This window comes from Tetrao urogallus, assembly GCF_951394365.1.
Source record: "Tetrao urogallus genome assembly, chromosome: 1".
NCBI lineage: Eukaryota > Metazoa > Chordata > Aves > Galliformes > Phasianidae > Tetrao > Tetrao urogallus.
Window position 1 is genome coordinate 448210 of NC_136813.1, and position 20064 is coordinate 468273.

Below are 20064 nucleotides of genomic sequence, written 5' to 3' on the forward strand. Positions count from 1 at the left end.
TCTCACTTTTGGAAGCACCTTGGAGAGGTGGCAGCAAAAGCAAACTCCAAGAACAGAGGCAGCGTAGGCTGCAGGGTCCACTGGGAGCTACTCCTGTTTCAACACAGACACATCAGTGCTGTGCTGCCCAGCTACAGCCGACCCCCAACCTCTCCTTGCCGTGCTCAGGGAGCAAAGGCTGAGGCAGCTGCACAGGATGTGCCTGGCTCTGCAGCCATGCTCCTGTCTACACGAGCTCTCACACTGGTCCAGACAGCAGCATCTCTTCTTGGTGATGTTTCTTAGGAGGCACAGCTGCCACGAGTGGTACTTAGACCCAACCATCTTCCCTTAGAAGCATAGAGAGGCTGCTAAGATATATCCCAAGATATTTTCACGGGTGCCTTATAAAAAGAATTGGAAGCAGAAGAAATGGAACAAGAGCTGGAGAAAAAAAAAAAGACACAAAGGTCCAAACCTCGCTTCAGGCATAGCCACAGGTTTGCTCCATGAACTCAGCCCACCTCCCCTGCCTGCTACTGAAACGTGGACATGGTGCTACATGGCCTTTAGCCCAAAACTTCTAAAGGACAGACACCACACTGAGCTCAGCAGGGCACCCAGGCAAACACAGGGTCCTGCTACACACAGCTGCAGCCCTCAGACATGGAGCTGCTGCACTAAGGTGCAGGGCTCACCAAAAAAGGCTCCTGTCTCCAGCTGTTACAGTGCAAGTTTAATCAAAATACCATTCCCAAGATGCCACCCTTCATTCCTTTGACATACCACATTTTATTGAGTTCTGTGGATTAAAGGGTTAGTTGTATGGTACATGAATTCAATAAATATTTAAGAACTGGGTGATGAAGCCCCATGGCATTAGAGCAGAGAGTTAAGTACGTAGAGAAGTAAAAAACATGTTCCTAAAATTCCAAGTAACCAGCTGGGGTGGACGAATGCAGCGCTTCGGAAAAGATGGGGTGTGCACTGTCAAGGCTTTCTGCTCAAGGACAGCATGGAATTGTATGAGCAGCAAACTGATGGAAACTTGAATGGGTTTTTGGTACAGAATAGAACGCACTGCAGCAATTCTGCCATTTCCTGTTCAGAGCTGAAAAGCAGAAGTAACTGAGTGCAGCGTCCTTCAGTCAGGCTGAGAGCAGGAAAGGAAGCCTCCAAGCAGCAAGGCACCCCCCAGCATCCTGCATCTTTGGAAAGAGTTGGGGACAGGGATAAACGGTGGGGGAAGGGCCTCACTGCTAGATGTGCACACAACATCTTTTCAAGCTTAACAGAAGTTGCTGCTTTGCCAAGGCAGACTGCATATCAGGCACACCACACAGCCAGCCTAGGGTTCTTCTCCTGGTGTTTTGTCACAGCAAAGGAGAACCCGTCAGTCAGGTTCTGCCTCTGAAGACAGGATGTGAGTCTTTAGGAAATGCAAGGAAGTGTCTCCAGTCCCAAGGCAGACCTGTAAGCGGCCTTAGCACTTTTCCTAGCTGTTCAGGAGAACTTCTTTCTATAGGGTTCAACCCAAGACCATGCAAGAGCACTTAGGTTTCCAGGAAGCCCAGCTACAAAAGCAATACACAAACTTTTTATGCACTCTACCCATACATGTGCAGCATCCCCTAATTCTCAGCTGGGGAAGCTACCATACACTACAGTGATCGCCCTCCTGCCACAGCTCCAGCAGGCTCCTCTGCCCTGAAGTGACACTAAGTGCACCTATCTCAGATGGGAGCCACGGGGAGCAGCTCTGCTGGCACTGCAGGGCCGTTAGGAGCCGCACATCAGGCACTCATCACGATTCTCCAGGGAGCAAACCATGGCTGCTTTGTTCCTTTCCTTCTCTTCCTCAGCTGCCTTCTCCCGCTCTCTGAGTTTCTCTTTGTTCAAGGTGAACTGGATGGGGTTTGCAGCCGGCTTTGTCCTTAGGTAATACATGCCTGTCTTCAGACCCTGCAGGGGAAAAGCACAAATCCAGGAGCTGGAATGGGCTGGCAAGTGATAGAGCCAAAAGGAGCTGCTAATTCCACCCTCCTGCAGGCCACGCCACTGTGAGCGCCTCACAGCGATGCCTTGTGGGCACGGCTCATGGGAGCAATGCCACAGGGCCTGCAGCTTTACTGCTCCACAGAGATGTTCCTCTGGTAACTCTGGATTCGCGGGAGGAAATGCTCATTTACCCTTCCAAGACCAATTTTTCATGGAAGCCCTTATCGAGCCCCATTTGCTCCCTTGTTCTGAACAGCTCCCACCCACATACCTGCTTCCAGCCATAGAAGTGCATGCTGGTCAGTTTGCCATAGTTGGGTTCCGCGATGTGGATGTTGAGAGATTGGCTCTGGTCGATGAAAGCTCCTCTGTCTGCTGCCATCTTGAGGACAGTTTTCTGGGAGATCTCCCACACTGTCTTATAAAGCTGCTTCAAGTCAGCAGGAATCTCAGATATATTCTGAAAGGAAGAGTTTCCCAATGCAGCATAACCCGATGTTACAACTCAAATGCTCGTATTCATGCACACAAACCCTCCACAAATCACTGATTCCACCACATGAGAATTCTTGCAGCTGCAGCTCCCTCACTGAACCCAAACACTTTGGATCTGAAAGCACTCGAGCACAAAGAAACCTTGCTTGCTTTCAGAAGGTGGCCTGTGTTGGGGAATTTAGAGCAAAAGAGCTGTTTTCAAATAGGACATTCATGTTTTGCTCTGAATAGCTGTGAGGCTTTACAGAAGCACTCCAGCACTCCCACTCATGTCCAACTGCACAAGGAGGATGCACTTTTTTTAGCGCGTGTGACTCCGAGCACAGCAGCATTTCAACCTCCAGAGCATAAATAATCCATCCCATCTCCTCCTCCACCCCCCAGATCTGGATGCTACGTGCTCAGCTCCTGTCTCAAGCCCACTCACTGCTATAAAATCACCCCTCCGCAACCTCTGTGATAAAAGGGAGCCCAAACGTTTGTGGAACCTGCATAAAGCAAAGCAGCTCAGCTCTCTATTTGTCCAAGTAATAATCAGTTGCATATTTCCACTGGAATTCTCTGTTCCGTGGGCAAGCTCCAGCAGGAACAAATTACCACTCAGACCCATTCCCTCATCTTTCTAATGGCAATGCTCCAGACTGAGGCTTCTCCTCCCAGGCTGGTTGAGTCACTCACACACAGCAGACCTTAAAAATCACTGTGTCAGATCTGCTCCCAGCAGTTCCCCCCCCCCCCAGCATTGCTCACACTGGAGACAGCCCCAGCCCCCCCTCCTCATCTCCACGCATACCTGGATGGAGCCATTGTGGGCAATGATTTGGTTTTTCATCTCCTCGTTCCACAGACCCCTCTCTGTGAGATCTTTCAACAAGTGTGGGTTCACAACCTGTAAGCAGCAAAGGCCCAAGAATGAAAGCACTGCATGCCCTAAGCTACGTGCCCTGCCTTACAGCACAGATGCACCTCCTAGAGGAGGTTTTTCACTTAGAGGAGAAAAATCCACACTGACAAGCATAGGGATTTTCTAACATTTACACAAGACCTTGTGCAGCACTGCCAAACTCTCATTTTCCAGTTAGCACTAAGCAAACTTCTCCTTGCTGGGACTGTGGGGGTATCTGTCCAGAAGCCCTGCCCCTGACCCACACAGCATTAGTCAAGGTCTAATGAAGTGGATTGGTTTTTTTCCCAGAGAAAAGCAGCACTTCTTTAAAATTTTGCATACCCATAGCAGCCAGCACGCATGTAACCATTACATGTTCTCCTTACACGTTCTCCTTAGCATTTTTGGCTTTGGACATAAGTGTCCAACTGAACTGACTACCACAGAATGATAGAATGGCCTGGACTGCAAAAGAGCACAGTGCTCATCCAGCTCCAAGCCCTGCTGTGTGCAGGTCGCCAACCAGCAGCCCAGGCTGCCCAGAGCCACATCCAGCCTGGCCTTGAATGCCTGCAGGGATGGATGGGGCATCCACAGCCTCCTTGGGCAACCTGTGCCACTGCCTCACCACCCTCTGCCTCCAAAACTTCCTCCTCACATCCAACCCAAACCTCCCCTGTCTCACTTTCAAGCCATTCCCCTTGTCCTGTCACCACCCACCCTCACACACAGCCGTTCCCCCTCCTGTTCATCTGCTCCCTTCAAGCACTGAAGGCCACCATCAGGTCTCCCTGCAGCCTTCTCTTCTCCAAGCCAAACAAGCCCAGTGCCCTCAGCCTTTCCTCTTCGGAGAGTAATCAATACGCTCCATTTTGTCTTTTCCAATGATGAAAGTTATTGAAACTAAAACTACAGAAAAGCTCTTTGGCAAAGCTACCCCAAGTGCTTACCTGGAACTCTCCTGAAAGGACTCTGCGTGTGTAGATGTTACTGGTGTAGGGCTCAATGGATTCGTTGTTGCCCAGGATCTGAGCAGTGGAAGCAGTTGGCATGGGGGAAAGGAGAAGGCTGTTTCTGACACCATACCTGGCAATGAAAGCCACGAGTTAGAAAGCTTCAACCAAGGGAGAAAGAAAAGACCCAGGAACAAAGCAGGAATCCTCAGCTCACACGCAGACATCTCAGCCAGAACAGAGCCCCTGGGGTGGGCACAGCCTGCGTGTAACCACAACAACAAAGAGAGCCAGCCACAGGTAAAGACCTACCAGAAGGAAGTAATAGGGAACTACAATAGAGCCATTGGAATTCTTGCAGCCAACCTTTTGCTTTCAGTCATAATATGCCCAATGCAATTTGCATTCGAAACTAACCATGCAAGATTACCTACTTTGCAATCTTCTCCTTCAAAGCCTTCCAGTCCCACAGGTCGGATGGGGTGACGTTCCACATGTCGTACTGCAGAATCTGAAGAACACAAATTATTTTCTCTGTGCTTCATAAATTATGTTATTAATCGATCTGCTATTCTTATTAATTGTCCTTATTAATTGTTCAGTCTCAGCTAAGCTCCTGTATCATAATCTCACAATCTTTTAATCGCACAGAAGGGCCCCCCAGCAGAAGCTGAAGCTTTTCTTTTGCCTTCCTCTTCAGCCCCATTTATTGTATGCATTTCTTAATGCACTTTAATAGTCAAATGATGGAAGAAAAAAAGCACTTTGCACTGATGCATCACTGTATTCAGCACTGGTGAGGCCTCACCTCGAGTTCTGCCTTCAGTTTTGGGCACCTCAGTACAGAAAGGACATGGAGGTGCTGCAGCAGGTCCAAAGAAGAGCAACAAGGCTGGGGAAGGCTTGGAGAATGTGGCCTATGGGGAGAGACTGAAGGAACTGGGGCTGTTTGGTGTGGGGAAGAGGAGGCTGAGGGGAGAGCTTACTGCTCTCTTCCAACAGCTGAAAGGGGATTGCAGCAGAGCAGGGCTGGTCTCTTCTCACTGGTGACGGGACGAGGGGAAACGGCCTCAAGTTGTGCCAGGGGAGGGTTAGGCTGGATGTCAGGAAACACTTGTGTACAGAAAGGGCTGTAAAGCACTGCAATGGGCTGCACAGGGAGGTGGTTGAGTCCCCATCTCTGGATGTGTTTACAAACCCTTTGGATGTGGTGCTCAGGGCCATGAGTTAGGGGCGAGTCGTTAGAGTTCAGGTAGGACGGTTGGGTTGGGGTTGGATTTGATGATCTTTAAGGTCATCAAATTCCAACCTGAGCAACTCTATGGTTCTATGGTTACAAAGTTTCAGTCACACCCCTCCTTCCGTAACAAAGCCCTCAGGCCACCACACAACCTGCACTTCAAAGCCTCGGCCCTGAAGCAGGACACTTCTGGCACTTACCCCTCTGCTGACAGGAGAACCCTCATACGTTTCGTACGGCCCTTGCTGCTCAGCCAGCTCACAGCTGGCTTCCAGAGCCCCGTAATAAATGGTCTCGAAGATCTGCTGGTTCAGGCGCTGCGCCTCAGGGCTTTCAAAGGGGAACCTCATCAGGATGAAGGCGTCAGCCAGGCCCTGCACACCGATGCCGATGGGGCGGTGGCGCCTGTTGGAGCGCTCCGCCTGCGGGGGATTCAAGCAGAGGGAATGGCGACTTGAGCTGCGTGGAAACAGAGTTGGATAGAAGCTGCGGAAGGATCTCTGACCTCCCCCTGTGGCTGCCCTCATTTTTCTTGGCAGTCCGTTCTGCTGCAGTGAGCCAGCCCTGAGCTCCTCACTGTTTGGGAAGGCAGGAATTGGAGGATCACGATTAAGGTTTGTTTGGAGCGATCGCTAATCCTGATTGCTCGATCCGACGCAATAAAGGTGTGATTAGAAATGAATACTAAACCCTCCTTCCGAAACAGGTCCATGAAGATATTTGAATTCAAGTGCTCTAACTGCACGTGCTTGGAAAAAAAAAAAAAGTGATCTTCACCAGGTTTGGCCTTCAGCTTGGAGTATTTTTGCATTGATGCATCACTGCATTCAGCACTGATGAGGCCTCACCTCGAGTTCTGCCTTCAGTTTTGGGCACCTCAGTACAGAAAGGACATGGAGGTGCTGCAGCAGGTCCAAAGAACGGCAACAAGGCTGGGGAAGGCTTGGAGAATGTGGCCTATGGGGAGAGACTGAAGGAACTGGGGCTGCTCAGTCTGGGGAAAAGAGGCTGAGGGGAGACCTGATTGCTCTCTTCCAACAGCTGAAAGGGGATTGCAGCAGAGCAGGGCTGGTCTCTTCTCACTGGTGACAGGACGAGGGGAAACGGCCTCAAGTTGTGCCAGGGGAGGGTTAGGCTGGATGTCAGGAAACACTTGTGTACAGAAAGGGCTGTAAAGCACTGCAATGGGCTGCACAGGGAGGTGGTTGAGTCCCCATCCCTGGATGTGTTTAAAAACCCTTTGGATGTGGTGCTCAGGGCCATGAGGGAAGGCTTACTCCTTTCTCCAATGCCCAGCCCTGCTGCTTGCCTTCCTGTGTTCTTGCAATGCACGTAACTCTGCACCCCCTCCCCCCTTCAAGAACTCCCAACCCTCTGTCTTCCCATCCACAAAACTATCCACACACCTCCCCAAAAATGTATGAAACCAACAGCTCAAGGCTGAGTTCCAGGATGATTCCCTCTGTTCTGCTCCCCACCTCACGCTGCTCTGTGCTTTATGGAAGTCCACACACACACCAACAAATCCACCTGCAGAACCATCTCAAGGGGAAGCTTTGACTACAGGTGCTTCACTAAGGAGCCACTCTGGATGGGGGCTGAAGGTGCCACCACCAATAGGTCACAGCTGCAGACAGGCAGCTATGGGAGCCCCCAGCTCTGTGCCACCACAGGTTTACAGAATCCCTCGGTGATTCCTTCAAACTGGGACTGCAGAGAGCAGCAGAGGCTCTGTCACAGCTCCTGGGCTGCCATCAGCTCCGTAGCAGTGCAGCACAGCACTCACCTCAGGCACAGGGTAGTAGTTGATGTCAATGATTTTGTTCAGGTTTCGGACAATAACCTTTGTGACCTCAGCCAGCTTCTTGAAATCGTAAGTGTGCTCCGAAGTGACGTACATGTTCAGGGCTATGGAGGCCAGATTGCAAACTGCCACCTGCAGAGAAGAAAACATTGAGAACAACGTGTCAGCCAACATTGAAAACAACGTGTCAGCCAACACCCCCTGCAAAAGACACACTGCCTCAATTCCAGAGCATGCCCTCTGTCCAAGCAAAGCACCACGCAAGCTAAAAGGCTGTAAAGACACATTTCTCACTTGTATGCCTTTTACAAGCTGGAAAAAGGACAATAACAAGTCAAAAAGTTAGCTGATATCAGTATCACCATAAAAATTCTAGCCCGTAAGCTTTCCTTCCAGAAACTGAGCCCAACTTCTTATTAGAATCAGCAGATGATCCTCGTGAGATCCAGAATATATCAGACTGTCCTCGTTATTTTCTAACAATCACTTCATTTCCAACCCCAGGATAATTGGAACAGCTCGGCTCAGCTCAGGCAGTAGAAGCTGATGCTTTCAGTTTTAACAGCCTCAAGAGCTTAACTGCACTAGAGATGTCTCACGTTGCTTTAGCACTGACTCATTTCTGCATCCCTTCTTTACTTTTGTTAGCAAATGCTGAAGTCCAAGCACAGCAACTCCACCGAGCACCTAAATGAGACGGAGAACTCAGAGACAATTAGCAGTGAAGTTCAGATCTGGAGGTAGGAGGTGCTTACACCACCCGCCTGCAAGCCACAAAGCTCATTTCTCTCTCCAGCTCCAGAGGTTCACTTTGATGGGTACCTTGTTTTAATGCCCAATCCTCAACAGGGGCTGGAAAGGAGGGGATGCCTCCCCATACCCCCCCAGTCACCCAGTGGAAGAGCTGTACACACTCGACTCAAAGCGTCCCAGGATTTCCTTAGTTACCTGCTCCCTTCCCCAGCCAAGGGTTGGTTATGTTATAAAAGCTGCAACGAGTACCTTTACACATTTCCTGCACTGCTGCAAGTTGCTGCTCTCCCACTCACCTCGTCTTTGCTGGTATACTCCACTATTTCTGTGCACAGGTTGCTGCATTTGATGGTCCCCAAGTTCTGCTGATTGCTCTTCCTGTTGCAAGAGTCTTTGTACAGCATGTAAGGGGTGCCAGTCTCTGTCTGCGACTCGATGATGGCGTACCAGAGCTGCTGGGCCTTCACCACTCTGCGGACACGGCCTTGCTTCTCATAGCTGCAAAGAGCACACGGTGCTCAGTGACTCCCAGACTCTCCAGAAGCAGCACAGGAATCATTTCTGTGATTCTATGATCAACCTATTCATCAGGTTCCCAAGGAGGCACAACCCCACTCAATTTCAAATTAGCCAGCAGAGCCTGAACGGCAGAGTATTCAGACTGCTCTGGATAAAGGAAATAGGAAGCTTTCCCTAAAGCACCCTACACAATTCACTCAAAACAGAGCCACCCACTGCCTTAAGTAGGGACCATTTCAGAACTTCACTCTGAAATAAGCTTTCATGCACAGCCTGCGCTCAGCAGCTCTCACTTGGGAGCAGCAGTAACTGCACATCCCCATCTGTGCCACTGCTACCACTGTGACAACTGAACTGAGCAGCCCCTTCCAAGCCCTGTGCTTTGGCTCCCAGGCACCACACCAGGGCAGTTCTGCAGTCAGATGGCCGCTGTATAAAAGCCTGCTCGCTTCCCTTACCTCTCATACAGTTTCTCAAATTCCTCTCCCCAGACCTCATCTAGGCCAGGACACTCATTTGGGCACATTAAGGACCAATCCTGTAAGAACGAAAAAAATACTCAAAATCCGTAGGTGCCTTGTTCATTAACGGCATTCAACTTCATCAGCAGATCCTGCTGCAAACAGAAACATGAAAGCTCACGTTCCCATCCTGTAAAAGGAGCCAGCTTTTCCTGCAGGCACGGGGAAGGTGTTTACTGGAGCAATCTGATCTATTTAAAAATCAACTGTAGGAATCCTTGTGACAAACTGCACTTGGAATCCTGAAGTGACTGATTCTCAGATGTAACCCATTTTCAAGGAATAACAAGCAGAATGAGGATCTAATTACTGAGAAGATTTTGATGCTATATGGAAACTGCAGAGTACAAATTTGGCACAGAAGTGTGCAAGTGATTCAGCCCCGAAGCAAAGTGCTCCACTGGAGTTCTCCACTTGCACAACCTAGTGCTCAGCTGGGGTACAGCAACCTGCTAGGGCAGCTCTGCACCACTCTGCTCCTCCATTAACACAGCTCCTCTGCACCCAACAAGCTCCTTACCTGGTTGGTTTCAACTCTCTTCATGAAGAGATCCGGAATCCAGAGGGCAAAGAAAAGATCTCTGGCACGCTGCTCTTCTTTCCCAGTGTTCTTCTTTAAGTCAAGAAACTCAAAGATGTCCAGGTGCCACGGCTCCAGGTAGATGGCAAAAGCTCCAGGTCTCTGACACAGACAACATCAAGATCAGAACAAACCATCCTGAAAATGAAACCTCCCACACTGCTGCCATGGGCACACAAAACCTCAAACTAACTAAAGTCAGTCTGATAGTCTCATTGAGGCAATTTCAATGTGCTGTTCTGCATTACTGTTGCTCTCATTGGAGCTAGGCCATGCCAGTAGTTCCAGATTCTTAATGAAAATTATTTCCCCTGTGTCAACAGAGGAGCTTGACAATTCCTAGATTTACCTATGAGCCTTACCTCCATCGGCCTCTGGGCTACCTGAACACAAAGGGTGCAGAACAAGAAACTTTCTACAGCCTTGATTCAATCACTTGATCCAAATGATTGATAAGCACTGCAAGAGATGACCTGAAGCACACACCTCACACAGCAGAAGATACACCTGCATGATGGAACGCTGGGCTACCAACAAGGAGGGAAAGAAGTCCTTTTCCTAATAACGTGCCAACCACCACTGCATCACTGATGTCACTGTTCCAACCCTTCACAGGTGAACTCTCCCCCTGGCACGGCTCCCCTCTTTCCCCCCAGTTCAATGCAAAGCCATTACCTTGTTACCACCTTGATCCACGTAGCGAGCAGTGTTGTTGTACACCCTCAGCATAGGGACAAGTCCATTGGAGTTCCCATTTGTCTGCAGGAGCACAGGAAAACCAGCGTTACCAAAAAAGCAACTTTCAGCCATCATCTTGAAAGCTGGAAATCGATCGATTCAGTCAGTGCTTTGGTGGCACCACCACCCTCCCCTGGACCCTCCACACTTTCCTCCTTTAAATTAAAGAAATCCATTATTAACTAATTTCCTCAACACAAGGCAATCTGGAGTCGTGCAGAGGTTACACAGACAGCGACCAAAAGAAAAAAAATCCTCATACGTCCACTGAACACCTTAAGTAGTTGAACTATAAAGAGGGAAATGCCAATGCCTTGGCCTCCAGGAATATGCCAGGCTGCTGACACATAAATAAGTTGGAATTGTCTGATCAGGCAGCAGCACGAGATCTGTTGCAAGGACTTCTCTCAGGAAAGCCAAGCAGCAAGGGAAACCAACCTTCTTGTTTTAAAGCACATTGAAAGGAAGCTCTATGGGGCCAGATGAGCTGCTGTGCTCAGCCCTCTCAAAGCAGTGCTGGGTTGGCAGCTGGAATGCAGGCATTTCCCCAGGGCAGAAGGTTGCTCTGCTGCAGGCACCACCTGCACACTCACCCCAGCAATGTAGCTGCCCGTGGCACGGATGCAGCTCACAGCCAGCCCGATGCCACCAGCAGACTTGGAGATCAGGGCACACTGCTTCAGGGTGTCGTAGATTCCCTCAATGCTGTCATCCTTCATGCACAGCAGGAAACAACTAAGGAAAACAAACAGCTTTAGTAGAGAATCATTAAAATAAAGCCGACAAAAAAATGTAAGGATTTCATTAGGGCTGCAGAAAAACGATGGCACTGTAAGTTTAATGTGCAATGCAAAGAACACTTCTCAGGCCTTCAGAAAAGAATCCCAGAAACACAGCTCCTCAATTCGGAAGCTGTGACAGCACTTCACTGGAACAGACCCAGCCTCCAGAACTTGTTCTTCCTCCAGTTATGCACTAAGAAAGCTTGGAATCAGAGAATCACAGAATGGTTGGGTTGGAAGGGAGCTCAAGCATCACGAAGCTCCAACCCCCCACCAATGCAGGGCCACCAACCTCCCCATCTCACAGCAGCCCAGGCTGCCCAGGGCCCCATCCAACCTGGCCTCCAACACCTCCAAGGATGGACGGGGCATCACAGCCTCTCTGGGCAGCTGTTCCAGCACCTCACCACTCTCTCTCTAAACAACTTCCCCCTGACATCCAACCTCCAGCTGCCCTCCCTCAACTCCAAACCATTTCCCCTTGTCCTGCTGCCATCTCCCCTTTCACAGAGCTGACTCCCCTCCTGTCTGCAGGCTCCCTTGAGGCACTGCAGGCTGCACTGAGGTCACCCCGCAGCTTCTCTTCTCCATGCTGAACAAGCCCAGCTCCCTCAGCCTGTCTTTGTAGGGAGGTGCTGCAGCCCTCTGCTCATCTTTGTGGCTCCTCTGCACCCTCTCCAACAGCTCCCTGTCTTTCTTGTACTGGGGTCCCCAGCCCTGGAAGCCAAAGGTACCTGGAGAGCTGTGGCCGGTTGGTGCCTGCGTTGAACAGCGTGGGTGAGGCGTGGGTAAACCACCTTTCAGACAGAAGATTGTAAGTCTCAATTGCAGCATCGATGTCATTTTTGTGGATTCCCACTGCCACCCTCATCAGCATGTGTTGAGGACGCTCAGCAACTGGAAACAGAGCAGCAAAAGGGAGAAAAGAATGCCACAATTATGTTACAGCCAGTACAGACGAGGGGAACAAGTTGTGATGTGCAATGGGCCACTGAAGAGCTGTATTTTCCATAGATCCACACAACAGCTCAGATTGGAAGGAGCTCAGCAGGCCTGTCACACAGGAGTCAGCTCAGAGGATCAGAACAGTATAAAGAACTCCTGGGCTGAGACGCGCAGCCCCTCTCCACAGCCTGTTCCACTGCTCTCATGAGGGGGAAAAAAATCTATATTAACAGTTAGAATGCAATCCAATATCCATGCCAGCACCCAACTGCTCTCTAAATTTGACATCACAATTAACACCTCCACCTCTGGTGTCCTGGGACTGTCAGGCTGAGGGCCTGCAGCGATTGGCAGTGAGAGCACAGCAGCCCTTCCAACTGACACTCCTTTACCAGTGCCTAGCATTACAGAAGAGGTTCTCAGACAGAAACCAGTTCATCCTGGATGACCAGAGCCTTCAAAGCACTGAGGTCTATCTACCAGACAGGTGAAGCTCAGCTGTCCAGGCCACGCTGGCACCATTTGAAGCACTCCTGTATACTTGCCACAGTGCCACTCCTCAGTGATCAGCTGTTTTTCCACACAAGCACAGCAGTGCCACCAGAAGGATGGCAGCCAAGAAGAGATGCTGCAGGTGCTCAGAGAGCATTTCACCTGGTTCAAGTCGGTACTCCGTGCTTTGGCTGGATTTCTGTAGCAAAGCCATGAGACAGCCTGTCTACCTCCCCACCCCCTACTCCGTGCCCTGGCTCTGATTTCATTATGCACTGAGCTGCTGCGGATGGTTCTTACCTTTTGAGTTGATTTTCAACAAGTAGGAGCGCTCTAAGGTCTAAAAGAAAGAACATTTCAGAGGTCATTCACATTTCCAGCTTAAAATCATCCCATTAATGCAGAGAGCTCCCAGGCTCTGTAACCCCAAGCATTCACACGCTCTTCGTGCCAGGTTTCAACAGAGGCACCAGCCTCGCACTCCACTGCTCCTCTTGTTAATTGCACAGTGACTGAAAAAGAAACCCACTAGGAGATTCCAGCCCCGAGGGCTCTGCTTTGATGATGGCAGGGGAGCACGGAGCAGCAAGGTTCATCACTGCCTTTTAACCCAGTGAATTCAGACTAGATGACACGAGAGCATCTGTTCTCCATAATGCCATCTCTCAGCACTGTTAATTACATTGTGATAATGCTTTCTGGACAACCTGTACCACAATCTGCTGAGCGGGGTGCTGAACACACAACCCAACAAATATGGTGATCTCACACCTGGAGCAGATGCCTTGTGACTTGTGGCTAACGAATTACAGCAATAATTGCAGCAGGGAAGGTCAGAAAGGCATACCTACGTACACACAGAATCACACCAACACCCCCTCAAGATCCCTTCTTTCCACCCTTGGCCATTCAGCAGCTGCTCTGATCCACACACCAGTGTGTGATCCACACACCACCACTGCAGCCCCCTGCCCCCACGCTGAGCACACCACAGCACACGTGTTGGAAGAAGCTCCCAGACACAGCTGGACACAAACATCACCAGTTCTGGAGACCCACTGGGGCCAACGAGCCACCAGAAGCACTAAGTGCTATGAAAGACACAGAGCTCTTGGAGCAGGTCCAGAGGACGGCACTGAGGTGGCCAGAGGGCTGGAGCAGCTCTGCTGTGAGGAAAGGTTGGAACTGGGCTTGTTTGGCTTGGAGAAGAGAAGGCTGCAGGGAGACCTCATGGTGGCCTTCAGTGCTTGAAGGGAGCAGATAAACAGGAGGGGAACGGCTGTGTGTGAGGGTGGGTGGTGACAGGACAAGGGGAATGGCTTGAAAGTGAGACAGGGGAGGTTTGGGTTGGATGTGAGGAGGAAGTTTTGGAGGCAGAGGGTGGTGAGGCAGTGGCACAGGTTGCCCAAGGAGGCTGTGGATGCCCCATCCATCCCTGCAGGCATTCAAGGCCAGGCTGGATGTGGCTCTGGGCAGCCTGGGCTGCTGGTTGGCGACCTGCACACAGCAGGGCTTGGAGCTGGATGAGCGCTGTGCTCCTTTGCAGCCCAGGCCATGCTGTGATTCTATGATGAAAAGCCAAGTGCTCCCCAGCTAACCCTGCAGAGCTCACTGCATCACAGCCCAAAGGCCCTCAGCACAGAGCAGCGTGCAGGGAGGGGAGCCAAGCAGATGGTGGGGGCACAGCACACGGGTCTGGCTGTGGGGGAGATGTTCCAGCAGCATGGAAGGAGACAACGTGTAGGTTGGCCCACTGAGAACTGTTACACAAAACAATGGCAAGATGACCAAAAATCCTTTTTTGGGTTATGAAGAATTAGATTATTGAGGAACAGCACGAGCTGGGAAGCTTCCAGCCACATTCAGAGCTATCTGCTGTAGAAGCTTCGAGCCCAACAAGTAAATGTTATACAGTACACAGCAAAGCTCAGAAGAAAGCACGTGAGTCACGCATTGGGCAACTCCTTGGTGCAGGTACTCTCTGTTTTTTCCAACCCACTGATGCCCTTCTTGCTCAAACCTAATGATTCTGCAAGGATTCCCATCCCTCCCAGGTGACTCAGCTCCAGAAAAGCAGCAACACAGCAGGCTTGGTTATCTTGAGCAAAGTGAGTAATGTGCTCTTACCTTAAAGCCAAAATAGTTGTAGGAGAAGTCTCTGTCATAGATAATTGCAGAATTCAGGCGCTGAGGGGAAATAAAAGAGAAAAATGGATCTTCTGACTTCTGTGGCCTCGCATTCAGGTCCTACAATGCTGTCATTGTTTGATATTTCCAGCCCCAGAGATCCAGTGAAACAGACACCGCACCAGAGGGAAGGAAGCAGGGAGCAACAGGCAGGTTCAAACAAACACACAGTGTTTGCCATTTCTTTCAAGTACAGGGCACAATTGGTGGCTACACCAAGAAATACAAGATATCATCAAAACAGGAATGCAACTTCCCCAATAAAAACACGAGGCTGGAACAGCTCGAAACGAGACACCAGGCCTCACCTCTCCCTCCTCCATGCACAAACACATTGCTACATCCCCAAGTGCTGTCTCCCAACTGAAGGCATTGGGCTCTCACAACAAAGAGGACCTCCAGGAAAGCCCCCCTACCTGAAGGACATTCTTACACCCTCTTTTAAAATCTCCAGAGCATTTATCATCTGTATTCATTTCTATACAGGCTTTTCCTCCCCAAACAAATAGGGCAAATAAATCATCTGAACTAGTTCCCTGTATTTCCAAAACTTGGGACTGGGGAAGCGTTACATACGTCCTTGTTGGCCAAAACTATGTCGAGTGTTTCCTTGGAGATCATTGGCGAGTGCTTCCCATTGTGAGGGTTTATGTAGTTGTAGAGATCATCCATCACATCTGCAACAGAAACACATTGAAAAAGAAAGGCGTCTGCAGAGCTGTCTGAACACACATCTGTCATTTGTTTCCAGGGCTTTAGCAGACAGGGCTCCCCATCCTCAGAAGTAATCCCTCCCAGGTCCACACATCTTCTCTTCCACCTGCTCAGTGTCAGCACTGATCTGGCAACCCCAGCACTTTCCTAGCAATGGTTTCTATAGGATTTGTGACACGAAATAAACAGGACAGACAGTTGGGTGCATCCTGATTTCGATCAGTTCCACTCCTCGCTGATCTGTTCTCATCTCCACGGCATTTTTAGTTACTCTGAGTGCTCTGTAACTTCAGCTGAAGGAACATCTGTGTATTTACACCCTCTAAAACCCCTTCTCCCTTTCTGGCTGATTACCATCTGATTACTGATTATCACTGGAACAGGCTGCCCAGGGAGGTGGTGGAGTCTCCTGCTCTGGAGATGCTCCAGACCTGCCTGGATGCCGACCTGTGCAACCTGCTGTAGGGAACCTGCTTTGGCAGGGGGTTGGACTCCATGATCTCTGGAGGTCCCTTCCAACCCCTACAATTCTGTCATGCTGTGATTCTGTGACCATCTAAACGCCCCCAGGCAGACTCACCACTGAACACTTTCTTAGTTTCTTTGTGCAGGTTGGACACTGCAATCCTCGCTGCCAATATCGCATAGTCAGGGTGCTTGGTGGTCAGGGTTGCAGCTGTCTCAGCAGCCAGGGTATCCAGCTCCACGGTCGTGACTCCGCTGTACAGCCCCTGGATCACCTTCATGGTGATCTGGGCCTGGAAAAGGCAAACAGTGCAGATCAGCTGCCTGTGAAAACATCCCTTTTGTCAGCCTTTCGGGGTATGAGACACTCTCTGCTCTGAGCAACACCTTTCACACTGCTTAATTAGAAAAGCAAATCAAACCCAGCGAAACACTGGCTCCTAAAACTTTAAACCAAGAGGCAGAGGGGCAGGAGGGAGGGCAGGGAGCGAGCAAAGAGAGCAGAAACCATTAAACCAGAACATAACCATTAACAAGCTTTTCTAAGCAGACACTTTCCTGAAGCCTGGATTGAAGTACAGCAAAGTTCACGAGACAAACAAAAAACACAAAAAACCTCAATTTAAAAGAGTGCTTGCTTGGAAGTTTTGAAACTCCAGCTGAAGCTTGACTGTAAAATGCCTGATGAGACGTGGAAGTGATACAGCAAGAGAGAAAAAACCCAGCCCTGCTGGGATATGCTGGCTTTTGCACCGTGCCTCAGCCTAAGCTCCACCTGCAGGCTGGGACCCCTCCTGGGAAAAGCACACACTGCTGCAGAGCACAGGAGGGTGCAGAAGTGTGTTAAATTAGCTTCACTGTGCAGGTGGGAGCGCTCAGCAGGCACAGGAATCTTGCTCTTGTGCTCATCACCAAATCCTCCCCACAGCAGCCTGCTTTAAGCTTCAGCACTGCTGAGATGAAAACAAATCACCAGCGCTCCTCCTCTCCACCTATGGCTGAAGAGCACCACAGCTTGTAGGTACAGAATGCTAATTATCATACAGTTGCAAATTAAGATGCGAAAACAGATCAGTAGATCTCAGAGATGGGAAGAGCCCAAGATGGGCTCCAAACGTACAGATGTTTGGTGCAGGTGTGCAGAACCAATCTTAGAGCCATAAATGAGGAGTCATCCTCCGCACGAGCTGGGGAAAGAGGAGCTTACGTGGGGGGGGATCAAACACAACCCCAAATCCCACATAGCCCAAAAGAACCAGATATTACAGTGATGGGGGGTTCTGACAGACAGACAGGGTGCCTCGTTTAAAGAGAGCTTCAAGGACTGATTTCCACATAGCATTGCTCAAGCTTTGCAGGTTAAAATTGAGAGCAATCTGCCACAATCGATGTTGGTGAGTCAGAGCAACAAAAAACTCTTTTTAAGCACAAGAAGCTCCATCACTCCAACAGTATTTGGGCCATCTATCCAAGGCAGTTTAGAGCAGGTAAAGCAGAGGCCTTCCCACAGTTCAACCTCATACTTTGTACCTGGTGAAGCAAAAAGCATCAGAACACAAACAGTAAGAAACACGTTACAAACATATTTGCCAACAGCTCCTGAGCAGGTTGCTGTGCTTGCTTTTTGTGAAGGTGAACAGCAGATAACACCTCCACCTTGCTCACAGCTGTTGGCTTTTGGCAGAGATCACTGCTAGCCCAGAAGGCCAACTGTGTTTTGGGCTGCATGACAAAGGGGCGGCCAGCAGGGAGAGGGAGGTGATCGTCCCCTCCATCGGCTCCTGTGAGGCCCCATCTGCAGCGCTGCGTCCTGCTGGGGCCCCCAGCACAGGAAGGACACAGAGCTCTGGGAGTCCAGAGGGGCACTGAGATGAGCAGAGGGCTGGAGCAGCTCTGCTGTGAGGAAAGGCTGAGGGAACTGGGCTTGTTTGGCTTGGAGAAGAGAAGGCTGCAGGGAGACCTCATGGTGGCCTTCAGTGCTTGAAGGGAGCAGATAAACAGGAGGGGGAACGGCTGTGTGTGAGGGTGGGTGGTGACAGGACAAGGGGAATGGCTTGAAAGTGAGACAGGGGAGGTTTGGGTTGGATGTGAGGAGGAAGTTTTGGAGGCAGAGGGTGGTGAGGCAGTGGCACAGGTTGCCCAAGGAGGCTGTGGATGCCCCATCCATCCCTGCAGGCATTCAAGGCCAGGCTGGATGTGGCTCTGGGCAGCCTGGGCTGCTGGTTGGCGACCTGACTGAAAATCAATCTCTGAGGTCCTTTTCTACCCAGGCCATTCTGTGATTCTATGATTATATTCTTTTCACCCAGATAATATACATGAGGGGCAGAGAATGGGCCAGCAGGAAAAAGGGTACTCACTGGATCCACAAAGTCAGCGTTGAGCCCATAGCAGAGCTTCTGGATGCGTGACGTGATCTTGTCAAACATGACACGCTCCTGGCGTCCATCTGGTGGGAAAGAGGTTACAAACAGCAGCTCCAACAACAAGAAATGGATGATTTAAGCACAGCATCCCACCCAGCACCTCACACTAGGAGCCAACCAGGTTGGGAGTCACCAAGAACAACCAATTTGGGTTCATTGAATCCTTAAGGTTGGAAAAGCCTGCTAGAATGACATAAAGGCCTGGGCTGCAAAGGAGCACAGTGCTCATCCAGTTCCAACCCCCTGCTGTGTGCAGGGTCACCAACCAGCAGCCCAGGCTGCCCAGAGCCACATCCAGCCTGGCCTTGAATGCCTCCAGATCCCCACGTCCAACCCCAAGCCATCCCACCACGCTTTGTGCTCAAGGAACACTCAGTGCTGACAAAACGCCTCTCAGCAGCACTGAGGGCCGTGGTTTAGCGGGTTATTTTGGCGGTAGGTTGGTTGGTTGGACCGGATGATCTGGGAGGTTTTTTGCAACCTTGGCGACTCCGTGTCCCTCAGTGCCCGGCGCCATCGCAACTCCAGGGACAGATGCCCCCTCACCTCACGGGCACCCCGCGCAGAGAAGAATTCTACCTAATATCCAACCCAAACACCCCCTGTCACAACCGAAGGCCATCGTTTCTCCTGCTATTGACAAGAGCAGAGCTCGACCCCCAGCTCGCCGCGACCTCCTTCAGCGAGGAGGCCGAGGAGCCCATCCGCACAGCACCGATGCCGTGTGGCCCTACGGGGCTCCGTGGCCAAAGTCGGGACGGAACCCGGTGCGGCTCCCCGCTGTCCCCCCGCCCCCACGTTCCCGCTCACCGCGCTTCACGACGTGCATGGCGGCGGTGGAGACGGCGGCGCGGGCTCCCAACGGCTGCCGAGCGCCAATTCCCGCTCCCGCCAACCGCGCTGACCCCGCCGCGCCGCCGTACGCTCCGCCCCCACCCGCTGAGGCCGCGGGCGACATCTTGGATCCGGGCACCGACTCATTCTTTCCCCTCCGAAGCCGCTTCGGAGCTGTTTCTCGTCCTCAGCGGAGCCTCACCCCCTGATCTCCCCCCGAGTCTCCCTCGTGCCCTCCCGGGAAGCAGCAACCACCGAGGGCAGAGAGGGCTGCGTGCCCGCTTCCAAGATGGCGGCGGTGCCCTCCTCCCCCTTCAGGGCGATTCGCGGCCACGCGAGGGCGCGACGTACAGCGGCCGCGAAGGGCTATAATACCTCATTTCGCGATACGCATAACCAGAACACAGTGGTGATTGCACTAAATAGTATTTAAACGTCGTCTTTAATGCGACTCTCCACGCCATTCTCCCACAGCCCTCCCTCCCCTTCCAAAGAACGCCAAAACCCCTGAGGAACACAGCAGCTTATGTGCTATCGTGGAGGCCTGTATGCTGTCATGACAGCCAGCCCACCTCCTGCTGTGAGGGGCTGGGATGGGCACCTTGAGGAGGGAGAGCCCCCTGGGGACAGGCAACCCCACAGGGCTATGGGAGTCGTGGGGACACTGTGCCCTTGGATGCAGACAGGAAGAGCATCATGGCAGAAAGCCCTTTGGGGTCTGAGAAGGCCCCTTGGGATCTCAGAAAGCCCTTT

The 20064-nt window shown here is 51.1% G+C and overlaps 1 protein-coding gene across 1 annotated transcript; it reads right to left on the reverse strand.

Annotated features, from left to right (window-relative positions):
- Window positions 1-1758: 1758 nt before the first annotated feature.
- On the reverse strand, window positions 1759-19306 carry RRM1 (ribonucleotide reductase catalytic subunit M1; the record flags this gene model as incomplete). The annotated part of the gene is made up of 19 exons (XM_079535131.1): window positions 1759-1941; window positions 2249-2437; window positions 3266-3361; window positions 4309-4444; window positions 4746-4822; window positions 5752-5973; window positions 7338-7487; window positions 8405-8606; window positions 9086-9165; window positions 9669-9830; window positions 10404-10487; window positions 11060-11201; window positions 11983-12145; window positions 12986-13025; window positions 14813-14872; window positions 15449-15549; window positions 16167-16344; window positions 18412-18500; window positions 19288-19306. The coding sequence occupies 19 exons, from the start codon at window positions 19304-19306 to the stop codon at window positions 1759-1761; spliced, it is 2373 nt and encodes a 790-aa protein (XP_079391257.1).
- Between the last annotated feature and the right edge of the window lie 758 nt (window positions 19307-20064).